The following is a 27235-nucleotide window of genomic DNA, read 5'->3' on the forward strand; positions in this document are numbered from 1 at the left end:
GGTCCTTAGATTTTGTTTTTGAGCCCCAAATCTCCTGTTTTCCAAGGACTTTAAATTTGTTTTTTAACTCCCAAGTGCTGGGATTCCATGTGTGAACCACCACACCTGTTTCCGCAGTGCTGGGATCAAGTCTGAGGCCTGTGCATGCTTTGTGCATGCCAGGTGAGTACTTTACCTCAGGAGCTACAACTACACCTCTGTAAAAACCTCTTTTAAATTACAGGTATTTATTTTGTATGTATGTATGTATGCATGTATGTATGTATGTATGTATGTATGTATGAACAACTTGTGGAGTTCCTCTTCTTCTACTATATGGGTTCCTGGTATTGGCAATCCTAGCAGTAAGCACAGTAAGATATGATATTCTCATATAGCAGGCTGGCCTTGAACTTTATGGGATCAGCTGTCTTTGTTTTTTTTTATATACTGTATGGTTTAAACTAATATCTTATACTTTTAGACCAAATACAATGATTCATTCTTGTATTCCTAGTACTTAGAAAGCTGAGGTAGGAGGATTGATTTAAGTTTAAGAACAGGGTGTACTAAGTAATAAATTTCAGCAGTCTCAGTATGATATGAGAGTTGGTATGGTATCAAAAATCCTGCTAATAATAAAATTAAGCCATTTAAAAATCCTATGTTCTAGGCCAGCCCGATCTACAGGGTGAGTTCCAGGACAGCCAGGGCTATACAGAGAAACCCTGTCTCGAAAAAAACCAAATCCAAAAAAACCAAAAAAAAAAAAAAAAAGATCCTGTGTTCTTACATTTTATGTTTAATTTGAATATCAATTTTTTAAACTTTTTTTTTCTTTTAGAAGACCAGTATTATGTCTGTGCTTTATTTTTTCAGGAGCAGTAGAGAACTCTGGACAATTCTACTCGGGAGGTCAGCTCTTAGAGAATTGGTGAGTTACAAGGCTATAGACTGATTTTTTAGGAGTTTTTATAATTTTGATTACAAAAAACAAAATCAGAAAAACCCAAAAGAGAGACATGTGTTCTTGTGTAGCTACTGAACTTTTCTAAGTCACCTTTGCTTTTACCATGTGTCCTATAAAGACAGTCATGCCAGCACTGAGGCTGTCTGAGAAGCGCTGCAGAGAGCCTCTGCTGCCTGGGCTGAGAAAGGCTCCCAGGCCTCTTGTCTTGTGCTTTCTTTGTTTGCCTTTCCTAGTGTGTAGGTTTGCTACCCCTCTTTAAACTCTGGGCAGACCATGCTACCAGCCCTGCCCAGGTTCCCTCAGATCCACAGATGAAAGACACACACACACACTCTCTCTCTCTCACACACACACACACACACACACACACACTCTCTCTCTCTCTCACACACACACACACACACACACACTCTCTCTCACACACACACACTCACACACACAAACACACACAAACACACACACACACTCTAACACACACACACTCACACACACTCTATCACACACACACACTCACACACTCTCTCATACACACACACACTGTCTCACACACGCACACTCACACACATACGCACACGCACACTCACACACACAAACACTCACACACTCTCACACACACACTCACACACTCACACACACACTCTCTCACACACACACTCTCACACACACACTCACACACACTCTCTCACACACACTCACACACTCACACACACTCTCACATACACACACACTCACACACTCTCACACTCACACACACAGACACACACTCTCTCTCACACATACACATACTCACACACTCTCACACACACTCTCACACTCACACACACACTCTCACACATACAGACACACACACTCTCTCACACACTCACATACACACACACTCACACACACACTCTCTCACACACACACACACACACACACACACACACACACACGGCTATCTTTGATATGCTCAATGGCCGAGCTCTTCTAAGCCTTCCTCGGCTATTGCCCTCTTTTCACTCCCAGCTCAGCGTCCTAACTCCACACTCAACTTCAGTTGCTCAGTTAACCTTTAGTCCTAGCTCAGCACCCTAAATCTGCCCTCGGCTCAGTTGTGTTTTTAATCTCTCGCCTGCTTCCCAGGCACAGCCGGGCAACTCTGCCTGGGACCTCACACTGCTGGTGGCTCTTTCTTCCTTGAAGCATGGCAAAATCTCTCTCTCCTCCCTCTCACCTGCTGTGTCTCCTAGCCTGCCTGCAGGGGGAGACTGGAGTCCTGCCTATTCCACCCAGCTCACTGGCCACTGGCATCTTTTTTGATCCATCAACAACCAGTTGGGGAACAGGACCTTCAGGGTTCACACACAGATTCCCTATCAGAGCATTGGAACCACTCCCTACAGCCTTTAGCTTCCAGATCAGAGAGGCTGTGAGTTCTAAGATGTTTTCAAGTGTATGATCAGAGAAGGATAGCGTTCATGTTGGTCCTTTGTTTCTTACCTTGTGAGGAGTGTTCTGGTGACATTCAACTTTTGTTATGAATAACATAGACTTACTCGTATCTTAGAACCTTATATGGTGTGTCCTTATCTGATAATGCTGCTTCTAGAATGGATCCTTAGAGAGAAAGCCCCTCTTAGAGAGTGTTGTATGGTCAGTGCTGAGATACAGCATTCTACTGCATATCTGGGCATGTGCACAGTGTCCACACTGCAACCCTAGTGCCCCTGAGGCTGGAATAACATCTCAGGGTTAGACCAGCTTAGACTCCCTACCTAGTAAGGCTGTCTCCAAAAAAAAAAAACAAAAAAAAAAAAACAAAAAACAAAAAAAAAAACAAAGACCAAATAATTAGGACTGAGCAAATGTTTGTTTATTTATTTTTATTTTATGTATGTGAGTGTTTTGCTTGCGTGTCTGGTGTCAAGGAGGCCAGAAGAGGGCATTTGATGCCCTGGACTGAGTTCACAGACAGTTGTTGGCTGCCGTGTAGGTAGTAGAGACTGAACTTGGTCTTCTGTAAGAGCACGCAGTGCTTTTAGGCTCTCCTGTGCCTTGAGTGGCTGCCTTAATCTAGTTCATTACAATAAAGTGATTTTACTTTTTATTTGATGATTACTTGCTTTTATGCACATAGGGTTTTACCTGTGAGTTTATCTATATGAAGGTGTTGGATTCCCTGGAGCTAGAGTTATATAAACAGTTGTGAGTTATCATGTGGGTGCTGGGAATTGAACCTGGGTCCTCTGGAAGAGTAACCAGTTCTCTTAAACTGCTGAGACATCTCTTCAGCCCCATGAAGTGAATTATATTAAAGCAAAACAAAAAAAGAAAAATGACTTCTGAAGTTGTATCTAGCATTTTAGAAGAATGACAGTCATGATCTGCTATTTAATAAAATAATGTAATTATTAGACAACTACTTTATAAATATTTCCATAAATGATACTACAGTATTAATCAAAGAAAACATTAAAAAATTCTGTTTTCAGAATGCTTTAAACCAGTGGTTCTCAACCTTCCTAATGCTATGACCCTTTAATAAAGTTCCTCATGTTGTAGTGACCCCAACCATAAAATTGCTACTGTTATGAATTGTAATGCAAAAATGTATATTTTCCAGTGGTCTTAGGGGACCCCTATGAAAGGGACTTTTGACCACCCCCTCCTCCCAAAGATGTTGTGGCCTAAGGCTGAGAAATGGCCCTTTACATTATAGTGAAGCATTTTAGACAGACACAAGGAATGTACAGTGTGGTGTGACCCTGAAGTCTGCCTCAGGTGGCGTTTGTGTAACTGCCTTCTTCTTTTGCAGAATCAGATTGAGGCGGAGCTGAATAAATATTGGCAGCGGTTGTTAGAGGGGCTTTCTTACTACAAACCTCCCAGGTATGGCTGTTCCGGTGTCTAGTGATGCCAGTCCCTCTCCTTATCCCCCAGGACTCCAGCATGGATGAAGCTGCCCTGTGTGCATTAAAAATTGCTCAGCTAGAATGTGAGCAGTTTGGATATCTGTTGAAAGGAAGTGTAATTTCTTCCACAGTAATCCAGTTGTCTGTCATCCTCCCCAAGACAGGTTCTCTGGAGTTCTTGCTCTCCTGGAACTCACTCTGTAGACCAGGCTGGTTTGGGGATTGAGTATTCAAATACTGTTTCTGATATTTCTAGTTCACCACTTTTTTTTTTCCCTATGTGCAGAGCTATAGCAAGCAGCAAAAAGGTTACTAATGGCTAATGCTTGTAGTGTGACATTTCTTTTTTCAAGCATTTTTCTTTTTTCTTTTTTTTTTAATATTTATTTTATGTATGTGAATATACTGTGGCTATCTTCAGACACAGCAGAAGAGGGCATCAGATCCTATTATAGATAGTTGTGAACTACCATGTGGTTGCTGGGAATTGAACTCACAGTGCCCTTAACCACTGATCCCTCTCTCCAGCCCTTGCAAGCATAGTTTGGCAGGGGAGTTGTGTGGTAAGAGTCAGCGGGAGGCTGGAGATACTACTCAGTGGTAGGATGCTGGCATGCCCAAGGCTCTCAGTTCAAACTCTAGGACACCACAACAAAAAAATAACCTGGATATTCATCACACTTTTTTTTTAAAATAATGATTTTTATTTATTTTTCTCTCATATACTATGCCCCAACTGCAGTCCTCTCCTTCCTCTTCTCACACCCCATTATCATGCATCATTTAATCTTTCTTTGGTAGGGGGGGCTTGAGATGTCTTCTTTGTGTAGCCCAGGCTGTCCTAGAACTCACTCTATAGACCATGCTGTCCTCAAACTGAGGTCTGCCTTCCTCTTGCTCTTGAGTGCTGGGAGTAAGAGCACGCACCACCTCCTGTTATCTAGTTGGAAAGTGGCCCTTTGGATGGCTTGTGTTCTCCACTGTGCACTGGAGAACATAATGCAGTCACTTAGAGAATGCACCCAAGTTCAGGTTCCCACTTCCAGGGATTAATGCCCTCTTCTGGCCTCTGGAGGGAACAGACACACGCAGGCCCAATACCCATACATGTAAAGGGAGCTTAGAGAGAGATGAGTTCATACAATAACACAGCATTTGAAGTCGAGTAAAAGATTTGTTTGTTTGCTTTTTGAGACAGGATCTCAAAAACCCTGTGTGTACTGTAACTTACTGAATAGAGTAGACTAGCTGTGGATGTGCCAGCATCCCTCTCTAGGGCCTCTACGCCCCCACACCCAGCGAGCCATTTTTTGTAAAAATAAATAACTAAAATTAAATTTTAGACTTTCCTGTCATTTATCCTTTTTTGTTTTTTTGAGCCCCAGAGTTGAACTGAGGAGCCTCTCCCAGGTGCTCTGGCAGCTGGCCTGTGTCGCTAGCATCCCTAGGCCTGCGTGTCCTCTATTGTGTTGTAATCCCCTCCAGGGCCATGTGTTGCATTTAGTTGTCATGTGTCCCTGTCTGGACTCAACTGTAACTGTGCCTCAGAGTTTTCCCTTGCTTTCATGACTTTGAGCAGCTCTGAGTAGAGTAGCCTCGTATTTTATACAGTGTCCTCCTCCACTTGGACCTGTCTGATGTCCTTCTGACCATGGACTTGAGGTTCGGGCTTTTCAGAGGGGAAATGCTATTCTTAATACAGCCTTTCAGTGTATATGTGCTAGACCATAGACCAAGGGGGATGGTGCCCTTGGCCGCTCTACTGAGGAGTCGGAGGACGAAGACTTCCCACACGGACCTCTGGCCTCCACATGTAGTGCCTTCTAACGTGTAAAAAATTTAAATAGGCCAGCCTGGTCTACAGAGTGAGCTCCAGGACAGCCAGGGCTACCCGGAGAAACCCTGTCTCGAAAAACCAAAAAAAAAAATTAAACAGCAAAAGAGATCTACAAATAACACTTATAAGTAGTTTATAAGGCACATATATGATTTTGTTACATAAGTGTAGCTAGTTCTGTGTTATAAAGTTTATAGATGTGAATGTGTATTTTACAGACACTAAAGGAAAAAAGAAGGCCGGTGCCATGAGTGTTTTTAATTTTATCCCCTTGGGGATCATTGTGAATGAGGAAATAACTTAGCGTTTTTCTCATAGTCCAAGTTCAGCTGAAAGAGTGAAAGCTAATAAAGATGTAGCGTCACCTCTGAAGGAGCTGGGCTTAAGAGTCAGCAAATTCTTGGTGAGTAAAAAGTAGCACAGGGTCAGCTTCTGCTACTGTGGGTGCCTGTGGCTTCATTGTTAGTACAAGTTCTAAGCACAGTGGCTGGTGCTCACTTAATGCTTCTTGCTTTAGGGTCTTGATGAAGAGCAGAGTGTGCAGTTGCTGCAGTGTTACCTTCAGGAGGATTACCGGGGTACTCGGGACTCACTAAAGGTTTGTGGCTCTGCCCGGCTCCCACTGGCCTGTCTTCCTTGTAGAGTTTGGGCCCTTGCCATTTACAGAAGAATTAGAGTATACAGGTATTAGGGAAGACTTATTCACTTGGTTTTTTTTTAGACAGGGTTTCTCTGTATAAAACTGGTTGTCTAGGAACTACCTTTGTAGACCAGGCTGGCCTCAAATTCAGAGATCCACCTGCCTCTATCTCCCAAGTGCTGGGATTAAATGCGTGCGTCACTGCTGCCCGGCTAGGCAAGACTTTTAAAGGCTGGAACGGGATATCCCAATGTGTGTTTAAGAAGACACCTGTCTTCATTTGCGCAGGGGTTGAAATGTCAAAGAATGACATGTGTGAGATCTAAGAGAGGAGCCAGCCAGCCCAGCTTTAATCTTTTGTATAAAGATTCAGACCAGAGGAGAGGAAGGATCAGAGCGCCAGGTTGGTTAGACTTGGCTTAAACATAAGGTAGAGATGTTTACAGAAACACAGTAGAAGGGCAGTCATGAAGTGGGTGGTGCATTTCTTTCTTTGCCAGTTGAGTTCTTCTAAGACAGCTTCTTGACTGCTCTGTTTTCCCCCAGACAGTCCTGCAAGATGAGAGGCAGAGCCAAGCCTTAACTCTGAAGGTAAGTCCTGATTGCTGGAGCATTCTTTGGGGGACACTTGTGTGGCGGCTTCTTGACTCTGTTTTCCTGAGCGGTTCTGTCTGTCTCTCCTCCCCTCCCCTCCCCTCCCCTCCCTTTCCCCCTTTCCTCCCCTCCCCTCTCCTTGCCCCTCTCCTTCCCTCCCTTCCCCTCCTCCACCCCTTCCCCCCTACTCCCTCCCCTTTCTCCCTCCCCTTTCCCCCTCCCCTCCTCTCATGGGATTTGAACTCGTGACCTCTGGAAGAGCAGTCAGTTCTCTTAACCTCTGAGCCATCTCCAGCTTGCTGGAACTCATTGTTTGGATTGACCTCATTGTATAGATTCACCTCCCTCTGCTCCCCAGTACTGGGTAATAAAGGCGTGTGAGACACATCCTCATCTTGCCTCAGTTTTTAGGTCTTAGCTGAGGCTCCTTAATCCCATGATCCAGCTGAGGAATTTTTCCCCAGAGTACCTTCTGCTGCTCGTGCTAAGAACTCTTTTGGGAATGACTGTTCTCCAAGGCTCAGTTAACTTGAAGTTTTGGGTGGGGAGGGATAACTCAGGGCTTCAAGGATGTTACTAGCACTCCCCACTGAGTCCCCTTCTCAGTCTTTTTAGATTAAATTCAGCAGGAATGGTTTGTATGCCCATACTCGTTATCTGTCCTGCAGCCCTCTCACTTCAGGGCCGTCCCAGGGATTTGAATTCTGGAATAGTTCCTGTTGACACTCAGTGCAGCTTCAGTTCATTGCTTGCAACATGGTTGCACATGTAGTCCTGGTAGCTGTACTATTGTTTTATATACTTTACCTGCCAGTTTGTATTTTCCATATTATTTGGACCCTTTGAGAACTCATGCTAGAAAACTATAGAAGGAATTAGAAATTCTTGCTAGCTCATATAAAAGACAAAATGTTCAGGTATTTTGCCTAAAAGCTGTGAGTCTAGACTGGGTAGGTTTGGAGCTGTTCTAACTCATTTCCCAGCCATAGTGTCCCTTGTTCCTTGCTGGTTTTCCTGACCATGTGCTCATAGTCCATCTCCCCTCATGGCGGCCTCCTCCAATCCCTGTGTCTGGCCTTCTTCTCTCCTGCCACTACCTGCTTCCCCAGCCAAGTAAATGAAATCCATGCACTTCTACCTATTGCCCAATAACAGACTTTTTTCTGTTTTTGACCAATTAACTTGGGGAGCAAGGTTACATAACATCACTTGGTATTTGTGATTTCCTCTGGCCTTGGTAGGCACCTGCACACATATGGTATATACAAACAAAAAGGAAGTGAATTTTAAAAATCCATTTCTTGTGTATGCCTTCATAGCAAGCATGTGCAGGCCTAAGAACAACGTGTGCAAGTTGTTTCTCTCCTTCCCACAGTGTCCTGGCGCTTGAACTCAGGCTGTCGAGTGTGCTGACCCTTACCCACACCCACTGCGCCAGCTCCCTGCCCTCCAGTCACAGTTTTGAAGGATCTGAGCAGTTATAAAAGTGAGTCTTCTTTGTGCAAGAGTGAGTGATTGATTTTGAAATTTTGTGTTTTTCTCCTAGATTGCAGATTATTATTATGAAGAAAGAACCTGCATTCTTCGTTGTGTCTTACATCTTCTGACGTATTTCCAAGATGAACGCCATCCCTACAGGGTAAGCCTGCTTGCTTGTCTTGGTTCTCTATCCTGTGCCCTTCAGATTTAAATAATTTCACAGTACTCATATTCACTTGAATATTTACATTTTGTTCTACACATGTTCCGATTTTTAAGGCTGAATATGCTGACTGTGTTGACAAGCTAGAGAAGGAGCTAGTTTTAAAGTACCGACAGCAGTTTGAGGAGCTGTATAGAACAGAAGCGCCGACCTGGGAGACGCATGGCAACCTCATGGTAGGTAGCACGTGTGTGCATCTCTAGCTCAACAGAGTAACATACTTTGTTCAGGGAGCCCCAGTGGACCTACATACCTGAGCATATGTGTAGGAATGGGTCAGAACAAAATTTTGATTAATGATGGTCCCTAAATATGAGCCTTTCCTTGGTTCATATTATCTTTTTCTTTTCTTTCCTCATTTGTGTTAGGATTATAGTGTTAGTACCCACTCAACCCTCTTAGGTTTTTATTTTGTTTCCTAAAATATTCTCTTTGCAGTTAATGGAATTCTAAACCCACAATTCATTTTTTCTCTTGGGAGAAGTCCTGGGGTAGCCTGAGGGAGGGAGAATAGGGTCTCGCTCTCAGGCCCACCCCAGCTGCCTGCACCTGCCTCATGGCATCCTCCTGCCTCGGCCTCACACATCGATTTCATTTCTCTATGATCTTTTTGTACCATGTGTGATACTGGCTGCTCCTTTTGTTCTAAATGCTAAACTAACTGCTATATAGGTCATAGTATCTCTTTTCGCTTTTGTTTGCAGACAGAACTTTATACAGGGTAGCAGCAAAGTCCCTACATAGCCAAGGTTAGTCTTGAGTGTCTAATATTTCTGTTCCCACCTCCCAAGAGCTGGGATTACAGGTAGTGCTACCACATCAAGAGAGTTTCTTATTTTGAAAATAATAAATAATACATTAATGTTAAAACATGTCTGCATGAGGGTGCTATTCAGTGGTAGCAAACTTTCCCAATGTGGTTGAGCAGCAAAACAATCAGAAACTTCAACATACACAAATGCTAACAATCTAAAATATATGATATAAGAAAAGTACCCAAGCCTGGCTTAATGTTCCAGGTCAGAAATCCAAGTTACTTAGTGTAGCTGGAGTTTCTTGGACCTGAATAGTGACACAGAGCTTTATTAATTTTATTATACCCTAGGCCTTAGCATAGGCCACTGCCCAGTTAGCTCGTCTGACCTAACCCAACTATTGCCGTCCAGCTCCAGTCACACAGACCATTCCCCAGATCCCTCTCCAGGTCCAACTTCCTCCACGTTGCAGCTCCTGGTTCAGCTCCTGGTTCTTCTCCCAGAGAGTCTCTCTCAGACCAAGAAGTCTCTCCTACCATATCTGCACAACTATTGACCATCAGATCTTTATTAAACCAATCAGTGAGTTTGGAAAGTGTATGTTTACAAAATACTGAGGAAGGTAATGGACCATAAGAGTAACAATACCAAGATCCAGCCAGTCTTCATCTGGCATTACAAAATTACCAATTGCATGATACAGAGACAACCTTCACACAACGTACAAAAAGATTACCTCAACAAATTAGGGGGCAGAATCAGGACTATTGTTAGTTCAAGGGCCAGTCTGGGAGGAGACTGAGTTTAAGGTCAACCTGAAGAATTTGACAGTTCCCTGTTTCAGTGGTAGGACAGGCTGGATGTGAGGGCCCATCCCTATGTTTGCCAACACTACCACCCATGCCCTGAGGACAATGAAAACAGGTCCTTGACAAGTTGAATAGTGGGCTCTGCAGGCAGACGTATTTATTGCATCTTGCAGAGGGCCAGAGTTCTGTTCCAAGCACTAAGTAGAGTGGCTCACAACCACCTGTACTCAGGTCCAAGAAATCCCAGCATTTTCTTCTGACCTCTAAGAGCGCTTACACACATGTGGACTATATATAAAGACACATGCACAAGTAAAAATGTGAGAAACAGACCCATGTACAATGCAATGCATAGAATTTTACTGTTTCCTTAGAAAATTTACAGTAAAACATAAAATAGTGATGAGAACAGAGGATCCCGAAAAAGGACCTTTAATGAAAACCTAGAGTCCAAATGCTCAGAACCTGAAGGACTGCAGAGAGCTGCAACTGAGGGGAAGACTCACTCCACAGTCTTTGATTTTTGACAGAGCCTCTCTGTGCAGCCCTGGCTGTCCTGTTTGCCAGGCTGGCCTCATCTCAGAGAGTCTGCCTCTGCCTCCTACGTCTTGGATTAATGATGTGTGGCACCATGCCCGGTTCCTTATCACTTTTTTGGTTTTTTTTTTTTGTTGTTGTTGTTGTTCATTTGTTTTTTGAGAAAAGGTTTCTCTGTGTTGTCCTTGAACTAGGGCGGTTGATGAGGCTGGCCTCATACTCACAGAGATCTGCCTGCCTCTTCAAGTGCTGGGGTAAAGGCATGTGCTGTCTCAGCCAACATAAACACTGGCTTATATTGCATTCTTGAGTGCAGAAATTCAGCACCACTAAGGGATGATTTGGTTTGCCAGCTGTTAACTCCAAACTCTCTTATGTTTCCTGAAAAAAAAATTGTTTGTTTTTAATCTGTCTGTTGTTTTGAAGTGAATGAGTCTAAACACCATATAAAAGGGAGCCAAGAATTGGCCTTATCATATAATAAAACTATAATTTCTTTTGTGCTGCTGGAAATTGAAGTAGTGTAGGTAATGTGCTCCATTACACTGTGCCTCAACCCTCTAACAGTACAGTGATTTAACTGCAGAGACAAAGAGACAAAATAGTAATCTAAAGCTAGAAGTTAGCATGTGAGTAGACACAAAACCAGTAGGATGTGTGTCCTAGGTTTTAACTGCTGTGAAGAGACACCATGACCAAGGCAACTTTCTTTTTTTCTTTTTTTTTTAATTATTTATTTTATGTATGTGAATACACTGTAGCTGTCTTCAGACACACCAGAAGAGAGCAGTCAGTGTTCTTCCAGAGGTCCTGAGTTCAAATTCTGGCACCCACCTGGTGACTCATAACCATCCATCATGAGATCTTACTCCTTCTGGTGTGTCTGAAGACAGCTTCAGTGTACTCATATACATAAAAAAATAAATAAATCTTAAAAACAAAAAAAGGAGCAGGAGGAATTTAATAAGTGTAGAATTTGGAAGAGATGTTTAGCTAGGACTTGGGCTCAGTGGTAGAGTGCTTACCTCGAAAGCATAAGGCCCTTGATTCAGTGCCTGTTCTGCCCCCAAAAATGAGGCCTAGTGTTTAATTTTTAGACATTATATATTTTTCTTTTTAAAAGAGCAGGGTGTGTTAGTTTGTGAATACAAATGTGGTGTGCTCTATGTTCCATAGCATGCGTACATAGGTCAGAGGAAATGCTGAAGGAGGTAGTTCTTTCTTGACTGCCCTGTGAGTGCTGGGGATTGAATTCAGGTCATGAAATGTGGCAGCAAGTACCCTACCCTCTGAACTGTCTTGTCAGTTTTCTGATTTAGGGTCTTACTCTGTAGTTTAGGCTGTCCTGAAATTCATAGTTAGACTGCCTTAGCCTCCTGAGTGCTATGCCTAGTTGAGTCTGTTAAATTTGACTCAGTCATGAGCAGTATCTTCATGTTTGTTTTATTTATTATTTGAAACATGGTTTTCCTGTAACTCTTGTTGACTTCCGGCTGGATATGTAGCTGAGGATAGCCTTAAACTTCAGCTGGATATGTAGCTGAGGATAGCCTTAAACTTCAGCTGGATAAGTAGCTGAGGATAGCCTTAAACTTCAGCTGGATATGTAGCTGAGGATAGCCTTAAAGTCTTGGTTCTCTTGTCTCCTGACTTCTGGGATTACAGATGTGTGTCGCTGATGCCTGGCTGTTTTTTTGGACATGGGTCTCTCTGTAGCCTAGGCTTATCAGAACTCGCTCAGTAGCCCAGATCCTCCTTCACCACAAGGTAATCCTACCGTCTTGGTTTTGTGAGTCCTAGGATTGTAGGCGTGTGCCGCAGCCAGCAGCTTCCTGAAGTGTTTAGAGGGTGCTGTCCCTCGTCTGTTATAGCATGTTCCAGTCTTATAGCATGGGCAGCTAAGGCAAAAGTGTCTCTAATTAGTGTCCCACGGTTTATTTCCCATCTTGGATTGTTTTGGTAAATATACCATGTTCATGCATACTTAAATAATGTGTGCTTGGCAGTCATAGAATGTGGTAGCTGCTTGAAGTTGTCCAGGTCTTTTGTTTGCTGATTGTTTTTGCCAGATTGTTCTGTAGGTATTATTATGATCATGTTAGCAAAGATTGGTAATAACCTGGAAGTGGTGCACACTTACAATCTCAGCACTTGGGAGACGGAGCAAAAGGATGGGGCTGAGGACCAGCCTCAGCTATGTAGTGATTTCAAGGACAACATGCGACTCTTCTAAAAACACCCCCCACCCCCACCGCCACCCCCACCCCCACCCTACCCCTCACCCCCGTGCTTTTCCAAGTGGACTCTGACATTACAAATTTATATCCAGGGGAATTCTGTGCAACATTAAAAAGAGGTTAACTAGCAAATCTGCTTAATGCTTTTCTGAAAATGAGTGGGAAATACATGGTTGGAAGGGAGTCATCCTTGAGGCAGTGTTAAATAAAGGGGAAGTGGCCAAATAATTAGTGTACATGTTATTTTGTTTAGAGAAAGAATATAGGCGGAATCAGAATCAGTTATTACATTTGGCACATTGCTGAAAAGAGACCGGAATCCAAGGCCAGTTGCTTGGTACAGAAGTGTAGATGACTGGGCAATAGAAATAACAGAGACAGGTGCTAGAGAGATGGCTCAGCAGTTAAGAGCACCAACTACTCTTCCAAAGGTCCCGAGTTCAAATCCCAGCAACCACATGGTGGCTCACAACCATCTGTAATGATATCTGACTCCCTTTTCTCAGGTATCTGAAGACAGCTACAGTGTACTTACATATAAATAAATCTTTTTAAAAAAGAAATAATAGACACATTTCTTTATTCATATAGAGACACCGTTGTATACTTTATTTTTGTATTTTTTAAACCTTTACTGTGGATATGTTATCCAATAAAAATAACGTTTTGGGGTACGGATGCCATGGTGCACCCCTTTATCTGAGCACCTGTGGTGGTGGCGGGCAGGGAGCCATCCCAGCACCTGGCAGGCAGATATCCCTCCCTAAGTCAGCCTGGTCTACATAACTGGCTCTAGGCTCTGCAGGGCTATTTAGTGAGACCCTGTGTATATATATATATAAAAAAAGAAGTTAGTTTGTTTTATAGTCTAACTGTTTTCTCTCCCATTCTCTCTGTTGGTGCAGACTGAGCGTCAGGTGTCTCGATGGTTCGTTCAGTGCCTCCGGGAACAGTCCATGCTGCTAGAAATTATTTTCCTCTATTATGCATACTTCGAGATGGCACCTAGTGACCTATTGGTATTAACCAAGATGTTCAAGGAGCAAGGCTTTGGTAGCAGGCAGAGCAATAGACACCTCGTGGACGAAACCATGGATCCTTTTGTAGATCGCATTGGGTAAGTCTGAGTGAATTGCAGTTTATGAATTGTATACAGTGTTTAGACCATTGCTATTGCGGTGGCTCTGTGACTGGATGGAGAGGGGAGATGTGGGTGGGGAAGTAGGTGTGTGTCCGCGTGGCCTGTTCCTGTAGAAAGTGTAGTCTGGAATTAAGGGGACTTGTTCTCTTAAAACTGACCTTTTTTTTTTCTTTATCATTATTTTTACCTTTGTGTATGAGTGGTTTGCTTTCTGTGTGTGTGTGTGTGTGTGTGTGTGTGTGTACACGTGTGTGTACATACTCACGCCCGCCGTGCATGCGTTATTTGTGTACCTGCTGCCTTTAGAGGACAGAAAATGGCACTGAGTCTTTTGTATGTCACCGTGTGGGTGCTGGAAACTAAACGGGATCCACTGCAAGAAGTTTTTTAAGGTTTATTTATTATTATATGTAAGTACACTGTAGCTGTCTTCAGATGCTACAGAAGAGGGCGTCAGATCTCATTACAGATGGTTGTGATCCACCATGTGGTTGCTGGGAATTGAACTCAGGACCTTCAGAAGAGCAGTTAGTGCTCTTAACCACTGAGCCATTTCTCCAGCCCTTTCTTTGTTTTTCTGTTTTTCTTTTTGAGATAGGGTTTCTCTGTGTAGCCCTGGCTGTCCTGGAACTCACTCTGTAGACCAGGCTGGCCTCGAACTCAGAAATCTGCCTGCCTCTGCCTCCCAAGTGCTGGGATTAAAGGCGTGCGCCACCACTGCCCCCGGCTCTTTCTTTGTTTTTCAAGACAGTGTTTCTCTGTGTAGGTAGCCCTGACTGTCTTGGAACTCGCTCTTTAGACCAGGCTTGCCTAGAACTAAAAGATTGGCCTGCCTCTGCCTCCCAAGTGCTGGGATTACAGGCGTGTTCCCAACTGCCCAGCAAACAAAACGTCACAGGGGCTCCGTGATGCTGAAGGGCACAGTGCTTAGTCTGTGCTGTGTTTGAGGTCATTGTCTATGGTCTTTGGATTTATGTCTTCTGTACTACAGCTGTGGATATAGCCTCGTGTTGATGCCTTTTATTCCATGTGCAAAGAGCTGCGTGTGAGGAGGAGGAGCTGGGTCAGGTGTAAGGTAGAGCTGTGGGAACCCCGAGCCTTGGCTCTGAGTGGTCTGCTGATCCGAACAGCCACAGAGCTTTGTCAAATACGTGAAATGAGATGTGCTGGAAACAAGACCATAAAACCCATTCCAAGCCGGGCGGTGGTGTCGCATGCCTTTAATCCCAGCACTTGGGAGGCAGAGGCAGGTGGATTTCTGAGTTCCAGGCCAGCCTGGTCTACAGAGTGAGTTCCAAGACAGCCAGGGCTACACAGAAAAAACCTGTTTCTGGGGGGAAAAACCATTCCAAGGACTAAGATTCAGCTGTGGTGGATGCCTGCTTGTCACACAAAAGCAAACTACATATTTAGAAGCACAGTAGGAGCTGGGTGATAGAGGCACATGCTTTTAATCCCAGCATTGAGGAGGCAGAGGCAGGAGGTTCTCTATGAGTTTGATGCCAGCCTGGTCTACAGAGTTGAGTTCCCGGACAGCCAGGGCTCTACAGAGAAACCCTGTCTTGAAAAATCAAACCAGCCAAATAACCAAACAAAAACAGCTACCCCAGGCAGGCACAGTGGGAACAAGAGTGTGCAAATGCTCATCAATAGCTATTGAGGGGACTACCTTACAGCTTCCATTAGTTTCAGCCCAGCCCGGAACCACGTGACTAAGACTGTGCTGTGGGTTTTCCCCTCCAGATACTTCAGTGCCCTTATCCTGGTGGAAGGTATGGATATTGAGTCCCTGCACAAGTATGCCTTGGACGACAGGAGAGAGCTGCACCAGTTTGCTCAGGACGGCCTTATCTGCCAGGTGAGCCTGCAAGAGCCTTTCCCTTTTTGGAGTGCTTTATAGTTAGTTTTTAACCTCTTAACTACCTGATGCACAGAATTTTTAGTTCTGTATTTTTAATTAGTTCTGGGAGAACTCAAAGTTATTTGTGCAGAGATGATAATTTAGGAAGTAGACTCACTAACAGAGGTGGCTCGAGGGCAAATCCTTTGGGGTTATGGGCATTTGTGGGTTTTATGGTAAAAAAGGAATGAAACTGAGTTAGAATGATTAGAAAGGCAGAAAGGGAAAGGTCACAGAATGTTCAAGAAGGATCAGGATGATAACAGCTCTAAAGTCTTAACATGTATTTTATAGTTTTAAATTAAGATCATATAAAATCAGAAAAAAATGTGGGCAACAGTAGGAGTGGTTGGGTTTCCTAGTGAGATGGGTGTAGTGAAGATGCAGGCAGTGCTGGCGTGACAGAGCCAGGGTCTAGGTGATAGGCTTGCTTGACGTGGCCATGTGCCTGGCCGAAGCCGGGCCTTCCTTTTTCATAGACACAAGTGTTTTCTCCCCTCTTTAGGATATGGACCGTGTGATGTTGACCTTGGGAGACATTCCACACCATGCCCCTGTGCTTTTAGCCTGGGCTCTCCTCCGTCACACCCTGAACCCAGAAGAGACCAGCAGTGTGGTCAGGAAGATCGGGGGCACGGCCATCCAGCTGAATGTGTTTCAGTACTTGACTCGACTGCTTCGGTCACTTGCCAGCGGGGGGAATGATGTAAGGCTTTAGTTGTTGGTAGTTGACCCTAGAACTCTGAGACCTGACGTGATGACTTGGTTCATTGTGGTTTTGTTGTTGTTTTTTTAATTATTTTATGTATTTGAGTGCACTGTAGCTGTCTTCAGATACACCAGGACTCCATTACAGATGGTTATGAGCCACCATGTGGTTGCTGGCAATTGAACTCAGGACCTCTGGAAGAGCAGTCAGTGCTCTTAACCACTGAGCCATCTCTCCAGCCCCTCATTTTGAGTTTTTATTCTTTACTGAGCTAGGATCTTAGCCTGTAGCCCTAGCTGGCCTTGAACTCTTGATCCTTCCGCCCCAGCCTCTGAAGGGCTGGAAGCACAGGCCTGTGCCACTGTGCCAGCTTTGTGATGGTTTTCACTGGCTTTGCAGGGTGGTCAGACAGCATTCTTAGCTCCCCGCTGGTATTTTTCTAGTCTTGGGAATACCAGCTAACTTATACCTTAGAAAACTGAAGCCCAGGAGGATGTAATTTGCCACACGCAGCAATACTTAGTAAGTGGTAAACAGAGTTTGAACTGATGATATCTCTGACTCATGTTCTAAAGCAAGCAGTTCTCAACCATTGGGTTGTGACCCTTTAGGGGTCGAATGATCCTTTCACAGGGGTTGCTGTCAGAAAACAGAAAATTTTAATTGATAACATTGGAAAGTTACAGTTATGGGAAAGCAACAAATAGTTTTATGAATGGTGTCACTACAGCACGAGGGACTGTGTTAAAGGGTCTCAGCAGTAGGAAGACTGAGAACACTACTCTAGGGGCTGGATTTTGGAAATCTGACTTGAGAACTTGTTCACTTATAACAATAAATGAGAAATTCTTCTGAGTCTCTGCTTGAGGCTTAAGTTTGCCTGGTTTATTTAGTTAGCTCATGTTGATGTACTAAAATGAAACACCAGGAGCAGGCTCAGTGGTCAGATGTTTACCCAGCATACTTGGGACCCGAGAATTAATCTTCTGTGCCATCCCCCAACCCTCTACAAAAAAAGGAGGAGGTGGAGAAGAAGAAAGGTAGAGTTGGCGTTGTAGTTATTGGTTTCCCTATTGAGGAAAAGACTCTGCTCCCAGAAGAGCCTCTTTACAGATGATTGTAGCCTCACTATACAGAGAAACCCTGGCTGGAAAAAAGCAGAGGAAGAGGAGAAAGAGGAAAGAAAAAGAAATCCACTATGAATTCCTGAGACAACATGAAAGAGGGCTGTAGATAGACCTTGGTTATGCAGCATTTCCTTAGCACACATGAAGCCATAGGTTTAATTCCCAGTTCCCCACTGCAAACCCTCTCCATCTTCCTGACAAAACAGTAGGAGAATTCTGATGCATATTGCTAAGTAAAAAAATCTGAAGAAGCCACATAGCATGTGGTTCCACCAGTGTGACACTCAGAAGATCAGCTGCTGCCAAGGATGAGTTGGGAAGGAGAGATGAGAAAGCCCAATGGGATTTTTAGGACAGTATGACAACTTTCTCTGATCTGCCTGAAGCTGCTCTCGGTCTTTTTTTTGGGACTGGGGGTTAAGCTCAGGGTCAGAATATGAGCTGGCCATTGGTTCATGAGACTTTGGGCTCAAACCCCAGAACCACATTTTTACAAAGAAATTAGTCTCAAAACAGTAACCTCAGCCGATAAGCAGGCACCTGTGGTACTGCAGGTTGATGGCTATTGATGTCTCAGTTGGAATAGCTTAGAGAGCTTTAGTGTGTGTCCAGTGTCTTGCTGGATGTGGTTTTCTTTGTTTGTTTGTTTGTTTGTTTGTTGTTTTGAGACAGTTTCTCTGTATAGTCCTGGCTCCCAAGTGCTGGGATTAAAGGTGTGCACCACCAGGGCCCCAGCTGTGGTTTTCTTTTTATCTACAAAAACTTTGGTCATTTTGAAATTAGTTCTTTTGGTTTCATTCCTATGTTTTAATGTTTGTTAGTCCTTCCTTCTAATCTTGTGACTAAATTTGGAAAATGATAAGGGATTCCTTTTGGTTTGTTTTCACGGGCTCGAAATATGATGGATGAGTCTTGGAGAGAGTCGTGTTCCTCGGCCTTAACTGCACATTGCTTTGTCATTCCAGTGCACCACGAGTACGGCCTGCATGTGTGTCTATGGTCTTCTCTCCTTCGCGCTGACCTCGCTGGAGCTGCACACACTGGGGAACCAGCAGGTCAGTTAGTTCATGGCTGTCCTTAGAGTCACGCTACCTACTCTCAGTTACAGTCCAGGCACCACAATGCCTCTCAGATTTGTTTCTTGCTATTTTTTTCTATTTATTTGTTTGTTTGTTTGTTTGTATTTTTTAAAGACAAGGTTTCTCTGTGTAGCCTAGGCCGTTAAGGAGCTTAGTTTATAGACCAGGTTAGCCTAGAACTCAAAGGTCTTCTTTCTGCCTCTGCCTCCTTAGTGCTGGGATTCAATGAATGTACCACTGTTTGGCTTTATAGTGTTCATTTGTAATGATTAGTATTTTATAAATTGATGAAAATGAGATTATTGTGAATTAAAGACTCAGATTTTCTCCCCTGTCATTTGGAGCATAGAAAGTGTTAAATCCTATGTAAAATGTCAAGGCCTAGGTGGAATGTTAAGGCCTAGGTAACTGTAACTAGCCATTTTGTGCTGTTACTAATATTATAAAGAAACTTTCTTATACGTTGTTTCTGCTGTTACTAGGAAACTTTCTCATGCCCATGTTTATTCCATATTGTTATATTCTGTGCCCTGGAAACCAGTCACAACAGTTAGAATTGCTTTATATAGTTAGTCACAATAAGCTTGGACCCAAACCCAGAAGCACTTCTTATACATATGTATACACTTTTATGGTATTTGCCTTTACAAGCTGGCCCTGGAATAGACCCCAAAATAAGAGAGAGACCTGCATCTATTTAAAATAAGACTCCCTTTTTGAGTAGGGATTGAGTAAAATTTAAGTTCCTCCCTGGGCACTGACATCCTGCTTAGCACAGAGACAGGTACATGGAACAGACTTTCCAGTTGGCAGGTTAAGACATGAATGTTAGGCAAGACAAGTCCCTTCCTGCTTGACAACACATGAATGTTAGACAGGCAGCAGCTGAGTACCCCAATCAATGGGAGCCAGATAAGTATACAGCAAAGATATGTCCTAAGGAAGTTCCCTATTCCTAGATCCTGAATGGTGGAATAAATTGGCACAGATGATGTGGGTCTCCGGCTTAAAAAGTCTGTAGAATCTTAACTCAGTGTCATGGTTCAGCTCCCGTCTGAACCTTGGCCCAGCCTGATCAGTACTGCTCAAGAAACTCTCCTGCCTGAGCATGGTGTTCATGTGGCTTGTCAGGCGACTCCTGCAGACAAAATTACCCGCTACATACTCCTGGACCCCCACAGAAAACTTTAAAAAATGGTAAAGTTCTTATGACTTCAGCTTTTTAGACCTTTGGAGATCAGCTAGGAGTTGCACTAGACCAGGGCACCCCTAGAGTTGATACAGGTCTGTTTCTTTCCATATACTGGGTGCTACATTCAGGACGGATAGGGTGGTTTCCCCTGGTCCCCGGAGCCCTGGGCTGTTTCAGCTCCGCTGCATTGCTTCATGCTTTTTCTCTTCAGGGTTGTGGAGGGCAGGATGACCTTACACTTTAAGGCTAGTCAGGAAGATCTGGTGTGTTGATAGAAAACATTCAGCTAGTTGTGGCGCCTACCTTTGATCCTAGAACAGGAGGCAGAGGCAGGAGGATCTCTGAGTTGAAGGCAGACTGGTCTACATAGTCAGTCCCAGGACAGCCACAGCTTCATATTGAGTGAGACACTGTCTTTATGAAAAAAAAAAAAAGGAAGAAAATACCCTAGGGCTGGAGAGATGGCTCAGCAGTTCCCCACTTGCTTCTCTTCTAGGGAACCTGAGTGGTTAGTTTCCAGAATCCACGTGATAGTTGACAACTGCCTATATCTCTGTTTCTGTGGGATCTGATGCCCTCCTTTGAGCTCCACGGGCTTGTGCATACTTGTGATGTATGTGTGTGCCCTCCCCTCTCTCCCATTCACTCAGTATTCCTTAAGTGACTGGCAGATGTCAAGTGTGCTAAGCTATGTGCTGAGGGAACAGTAAATTAGAAGATACTGTTTCTGACTTAAGAGCTTGGTCCACCTAAGTGTAACAGCACAGTATTTTATATGTGACACGGGTTGTGTCAAAACAGTATTACCAGCTTTTATCATTTCCATTCTACAGATATGCACTTACTGATCAAGAAGTTGAATTTGGTGGCCCAGCATTGTGGTGTGCATCTATAATCCCAGCACTAAGGAAGCAGAGGCAGGCCTGGTCTACATAATGTGTTCCAGGCCAGCCAGGGCCACACAGAGAAACCCTGGCTCAGAAAAAAAAAAAAAAAAAAAAATATATATATATATATATATATATATATAAGGAAGGTGAATTTGTGGATCTGTCCGCAGATAAGAAATGCATGCATCAGCTTCTTGGTAGTGCTAGAGCCGAAGGTTTGCAGCAATATGCCAGGCTGCAACTGCAGTGCTGTGCCGGGACTGCAAGCCTGAGTTCTTGATATGCTGTGCGGCATGTTTGTTGGTGTCCTTATGGTAATGGAATACATACAGAGGATAAAATGGGTCATGCCACAAAGAGACTGTTTGCTTCTCTTCTCAGGATGTTATTGACACAGCATGTGAAGTCCTGGCAGACCCTTCTCTTCCAGAGCTCTTCTGGGGAACAGTAAGTATGTCAGAGGGGCTTGTATCCTCAGGTATCCTCAGCCTGCCTGATGCTGTGCCCTTTAGTACCCTCAGGATGCAGTGACACCACATGAAATTATTCCGTTACTACTTCACAACTTGAATTTGGCTGCTGGTCGGAATCATAATGTGAATTCTGTTTTCTGATGGTCTTTGGTGACTCCTGTGAAAGGGTTGCTCTACTTCCACAGAGGTCACAGCCCCAAGATGAGAATTGCTTGCTCTAGAGTAAAGAGAAGGGGCTGGAGAGATGGCTCAGGGGTTAAGAGCTCTTCCAGAGGTCATGAGCTCAAATCCCAGCAACCACATGGTGGCTCACAGCCATCTGTAATGGGATCCGATGCCCTCTTTGCATTAAATAAATAAATAAATCTTTTAAAAAAAGGAGAATGATCAAATATCTCTGAGGGATTTTAGAGTGAACCTTTAACAGTCTGGGGCCCAGCCTGTCAGCCCTTTCTTTGTATCCCAGCTGGAGCAATGTGCTTATATAGCTTCTAGCTCCTCTGGAGATGCTGCTGATTTCTGCAGAGGCCTTGTGGACCCCCGAGAGAAGCTGTTACAAGATATTTTACATTGGGCATTTATTGCTTGTGTGTGCTGGCTAAGCGGTGGCGTGATTTTGGGGTAGTTCTCACTTTAATAAAAGCATTTAGTGGAAGGAATTATATTGTTTGCCTGTACAAAGGGTGGACAGGAGGAGGGCACTGGATAGACAGGCAGTATCTCATTTTTCAGTGGAATATGAACATCTTAAATTATTAAGAAACTTATTTATGTCTATGTGAAGGAAAACTATTTCTAGTTTTTCTTTTAAATGTATGAGCTTTTTAAAAAAAATTTTTTTTAATGGGTGGTGGTGGTGGTGGTGGTGGTGGTGGTGGTGGTGGTGGTGCATACACCTTTAATCCCAGCACATTGGATTCAGAGGCAAACAGATCTCTGAGTTTGAGGCCAGCCTGCTCTACAGAGTGAGTTCCAGGAAAGCCAGGGTTACACAGAGAAACCCTTCAAAAAAGGGGGAGAAAAAAAAGAAAAATGAAAAAAATACTTACCTTTATTTCCATTTTATGTGTATGGATATTATGTCTGTGCACATGTGAGGCCAGGAGAGGTTGGCTGCTGGCGTCGGGAGTTACAGACCGTTGGGAGCTGCTGTGTGGGAGCTGGGTCCTCTGAAGAGCAGCCAGTTGTCTTCCCACTGAGCCATCTCTGCAGCCCGTTTCTCAGTTTTATGAGGATTTCTGAGCACTTGCGTAAAGGGATGACTTCTCCTTTCTACTTCAGGAGCCGACCTCTGGTCTCGGGATCATTCTGGACAGTGTATGTGGGATGTTTCCCCATCTCCTTTCCCCACTTCTGCAACTGCTCCGGGCCCTCGTGTCGGGGAAGTCCACTGCCAAAAAGGTGAGGAGTTTGGTCAGATCCTTAAAAGGTAGGGGATGGGGGAGCTGGCTGAGGGGTCACTGGCATGCCTGTGTGCATCTGCATTGCCAGGGTGGAGTTATCTGGAGGTGAGTGAAAGATGCCAGTTGGGTGGTGCCCCCTCAGTTCTGTGTAGGCACATTGAAATCGTTCTGCTAAGGACCTATTGTCGGGACTGTGAGACTAAGCATGAAGTTGCCTGGTACCTGCTTAGGAGGGAGCAGTAGACTTAAGAAATGAGTGATACTCTGAGGGTGTGCTATGCGGTTAGTGCCTCCCCAGTGTCTGCGAGGCCCTGGGTCGATTCCCAGCATTGGACAGGGTGGTGGGTGAGAGAAAGGAGCGGTGAGCAGAGAGCTGCTGCTGTGGAGAGTAAGGGGGCGAGGGATAGGTGCGGACTGGTGAGTAGTAGTCTGGGAGGAGGTTAGTAGGCGGCTCAACAGCTGCCTTCAAGAGCAAATGTAGAGCCCTCTGTACGGCCCGTGAGTGGACGTCTGACTGGGTTTCTTGCTGGGTGTTGGCAGGTGTACAGTTTCCTGGATAAAATGTCTTTCTACAATGAACTTCATAAGCACAAGCCCCATGATGTGCTCTCTCACGAAGACGGAACTCTGTGGCGGAGGCAAACTCCCAAGCTCGTGTACCCTCTGGGTAAGATGGACAGACAGACCCTGTGTGGCAGCCCTGTGCAGCCCTTCCCTGTTACCCCTCCGTGCTGACTGAGCAGGTACTGAGCATCAGGCTAGGACCAGTGTGTCTGTCGTGAGAAGTGAGTGCTCCCCATCAGGAGCTCGTGCTCGCCTCCTGCCTCTTTTTTCTTTCATTTTCTTTTTGTTGTTTGTTTGCTTGCTGTGGTGTTTGGAGAGCATTTTGTTTTGCTGTTAGCCTATGCTGGCTGAGAACACATGATTTTCCTACTTCAGACCGAGCTTCTGCCTTCCTTTTTAATGAATGTTTTTCATCACTAGTTTCCCATACTGCATTTACTGCTGTTGTGCTGTGACAAGGTAAACAGGGCAGAAGTCTGCGTCACGTGATGAGTGAAGTGTGTGATGCACATCCTTCCATATAGGTCATGTTTAGAGTGCCCTGCTCAGTGGTAATGTTTAAACAAGGCCTTGTAGAAATCACAGATGGAAAAATGCACATTTCTTCTGATACTGTCAGACATCCTTTCTACAAGCACACTGGAAGGTCCACTGTGTGGAGAGATACTAGGGATTGTTAGCTTAGTAATGTCAGAGTAAAGCAAGTGAAAGTCGGGTGGTCAGTCCACTGACTTCCTCCACAAGCGATTGTGTGCCGTGGAGTTTGGAGGGTCAGCACTGGCTCCAGTGCCATAGGCCTCCAAGGCTGGCACACCAAAACACTCCAAAGGAGGTGGGTCTCATTTGTCACTATTGCCGCAGTATCGGGCGTTGTATTATCAATTAGACTTAAAAGTTAGTAGGCTCAAAGATGTAGAAAATAGACAATCCTTTTAATGACCTGTTTTGTATGAATGACTATTGTTAAGATTTCAAATTGGGCAGAGCAGTGGTGGCGCATGCCTTTAATCCCACAGCACTTGGGAGGCAGAGGCAGGTGGATTTCTGAGTTCGAGGCCAGCCTGGTCTACAGAGTGAGTTCCAGGACAGCCAGGCCTACACAAAGAAACCCAGTTTCAAAAAAACAAAAAAACAACAACAACAAAAAAATTAGATTTCAAATTGGGCTGGCTGTGGTAGAGAGAGACAGGCAGATTGCAGATTTCTGTAAGTACAAAACAGTCCTGGTCTACACAGCAAGTTCTAGGACAGCCAGGGTTAAATATTGAGACCCTGTCTCAAAAGGAAAAAGACTGGATTAGCGAACTGCATGAAAACAATCACCATCCTAGAGTCTCCCCTGCACTGTGGTGGGAATTCTGGGAGACATGCTGACTTGGTACTGTGCTCACTCTCCTCCGACCCGGTGGAGTCTTGTTGCATCTTCCACTCCGACTAAGTGGAATGATATTCTTTATACATAGAGCACACAGCTGTTCCTGTGTGCAGCTGTAGTGAGAACAGCAATGTACAAAGCTAAGATTTGCAAAGACTCAAACATTACTTTGCCAGTTTAATTCTTGCTTTTAGAATATTCCATGAAGCTTAGTTAAAATGGTGGTCTTTAGGGTCTGCCTTAAAATATTTATAGATCAGCATGCTCTGTAAACCTCCCTGGCCCCAGAGAGATGACTGCTTGGCTAACCATGCATGCCGCTCTTGCAGTGCAGCCTCAGTCCACAGAGACAGGTGATAACCTGCTCTCCTGTCCTGGCTGTGCTGGTCCCTAGGGGCAGCGGCTGCCTCGCTCATCCCTTTCGCACTCTCCCCTCGTTGTGCATCGGGTTGGGCACAGGGTGCTGCATTGAATATGTGAACTCTTAGGAACTAGGGTTTCATTTTCATAACCACAGTCCTCAACAAGGGATGGTTAGGGGAAAAGGATGTATATGAAATAAAAAGTTTGGAAGTTTGGATGTTTGAGAGGAAAATGAATATGTGCTATATGTATAAAGAGGAATGTTATTCCATTTTAAAAGAGAAAGTTTTATCTTAGAGCATGGCTTATTGATTGCACATGTATTTGCTTGTATTCTGGTCTAGATTACGTCAGGTATAAACCCTGAAGGTGGCTTCTTAAGAGAGAGAAGCCAGTCACAAAAACACAAACTATTTTTTTGTTTTGAGAATAGTCTTATTTTGTAGCCCTAACTAGCTTCCACCTTGAGGAAGCTCCTGCCTCAGCCTCCTGAGTGATCACTGAGACGAGATGGGAGCCAGCCCTGCCGTACACAGATCTGTGAATAATATGAGAAATTTCATGTTAAGTGCATCTAAAACCAGGCTTGGTGGCACACAGTTTTAGAACCCAGCTACTTGAAAGATCACGTGAGCATATGAGTCCAATACCAGCCTGAACAGGACTGTGAGATCCTGTCTATAAAATACATAAATAAATACATAAATGCACAAAATAATAAAAATGACTATCTAGTGTGTATGCATATGCTTAAGTATGTTTATAAACGTTAGAGGACAGCTTTTGGGAATTGGTTCTCTCCTTCCACTGTGTGAGGACCCAGGTGTTGAAGCTGGCTCATTAGCTTGGCAGCAAATGCCTTTATCTGTTGACCCAGGGTTTTTTTTAAATTTCTATTTGTTTGTTTTGTTTCGGTTTTTTTTGTTGTTGTTTGTTTGTTTTTAATTTGTGGCAAGTCAGGTGTGATGGCACATACTTTCCTTCAATCCTAGTACTCAAGAGGCAGAGGCAGGTGAATCTTTGTGAGTTAGAGTCCAGCCTGGTCTCTAACCAGTGTGTGACACCCTCTCTAGAGAAAAAGAATGAGACAAAATTGTGGGGACAAGATCTCAGTTCCCAGGGTGGGCTTAAAGCATTTCTTTGCTTCAGCCTCAAAAGTCTGAGATTGCAGGTGTGTGGCAGCACTTCTGACTTTAGCAGTTATAATGTAAAAGTTGTAGTAGTGGTGTCTGCTGAGGAGGTCCTATCTGTGTCTGTTGGGTAGTGTTGTCTGCCAGAAGAACCTCCTCCAGAATTTGTACGAGGATTACAGGCATTTCTCTTCCATAGGGGGTCAGACCAACCTTCGCATCCCACAGGGCACTGTGGGCCAAGTCATGCTGGATGACAGGGCGTACCTTGTACGCTGGGAGTACTCCTACAGTAGCTGGACCCTCTTCACCTGCGAGATTGAAATGCTGCTCCACGTGGTCTCCACAGCAGGTGAGGAGGCTTGGAGAGCAAGCAATAGAGAGGGTGTGTTTGCTTGCAGGATTGGTAGCATACACCCCACTTGAAGGTAAAATTGGAAGCCATCCAGCTTGGGGTCTGAACATGCACACAGTGATCTTTTTATAGAGTGGTGTGCCGAGGGGTCACAGGCTGTCTTCCCACAGATGTGATCCAGCATTGCCAGCGGGTCAAGCCCATCATTGATTTGGTTCACAAGGTCATCAGCACAGATCTGTCCATAGCAGACTGTCTGTTGCCCATCACATCCCGCATCTACATGCTGCTACAGCGGTGAGTCTCTGGTTGGGAGCTTGTAGCAGTGACTGCTGCTTTCCAGGAGCCTGGCCCTGACCTCCGTGGGAGGCCTTGAGCAGTCGCTCAACAGCCAGGGCCTTCCCATTTCTCAGTGCTCACCACAGAGCAGTGTGGTGGGCACTGGGAAGCCGTGTTACTTACCTCCCTGGGTACACCACTCTGTTGTCTAACCAGGCTGACGACAGTGATCTCCCCACCGGTAAACGTCATTGCCTCCTGTGTCAACTGCTTAACTGTCTTGGCAGCTCGTAATCCAGCAAAG

At 44.5% G+C, this 27235-nt stretch overlaps 1 protein-coding gene across 3 annotated transcripts in view; it reads left to right on the forward strand.

Moving 5' to 3' along the window:
* Positions 1-27235, forward strand: part of Nup188 (nucleoporin 188) — a 58572-nt gene that overhangs the window by 8444 nt on the left and 22893 nt on the right. For all 3 annotated transcript variants that reach the window (XM_052182076.1, XM_052182077.1, XM_052182078.1), the window contains exons 2-18: positions 859-913; positions 3744-3817; positions 5996-6080; positions 6195-6275; positions 6864-6908; positions 8458-8550; positions 8670-8789; positions 13857-14068; positions 15836-15950; positions 16498-16698; positions 18794-18883; positions 21371-21436; positions 22744-22863; positions 23406-23532; positions 26497-26649; positions 26823-26949; positions 27148-27235. In XM_052182076.1, the coding sequence (XP_052038036.1) occupies positions 859-913; positions 3744-3817; positions 5996-6080; positions 6195-6275; positions 6864-6908; positions 8458-8550; positions 8670-8789; positions 13857-14068; positions 15836-15950; positions 16498-16698; positions 18794-18883; positions 21371-21436; positions 22744-22863; positions 23406-23532; positions 26497-26649; positions 26823-26949; positions 27148-27235 (1852 nt within the window). The remainder of the gene's footprint in view (positions 1-858; positions 914-3743; positions 3818-5995; positions 6081-6194; positions 6276-6863; positions 6909-8457; positions 8551-8669; positions 8790-13856; positions 14069-15835; positions 15951-16497; positions 16699-18793; positions 18884-21370; positions 21437-22743; positions 22864-23405; positions 23533-26496; positions 26650-26822; positions 26950-27147) is intronic.

This window comes from Apodemus sylvaticus, chromosome 5 (genome assembly GCF_947179515.1).
Source record: "Apodemus sylvaticus chromosome 5, mApoSyl1.1, whole genome shotgun sequence".
NCBI classification, from domain to species: domain Eukaryota; kingdom Metazoa; phylum Chordata; class Mammalia; order Rodentia; family Muridae; genus Apodemus; species Apodemus sylvaticus.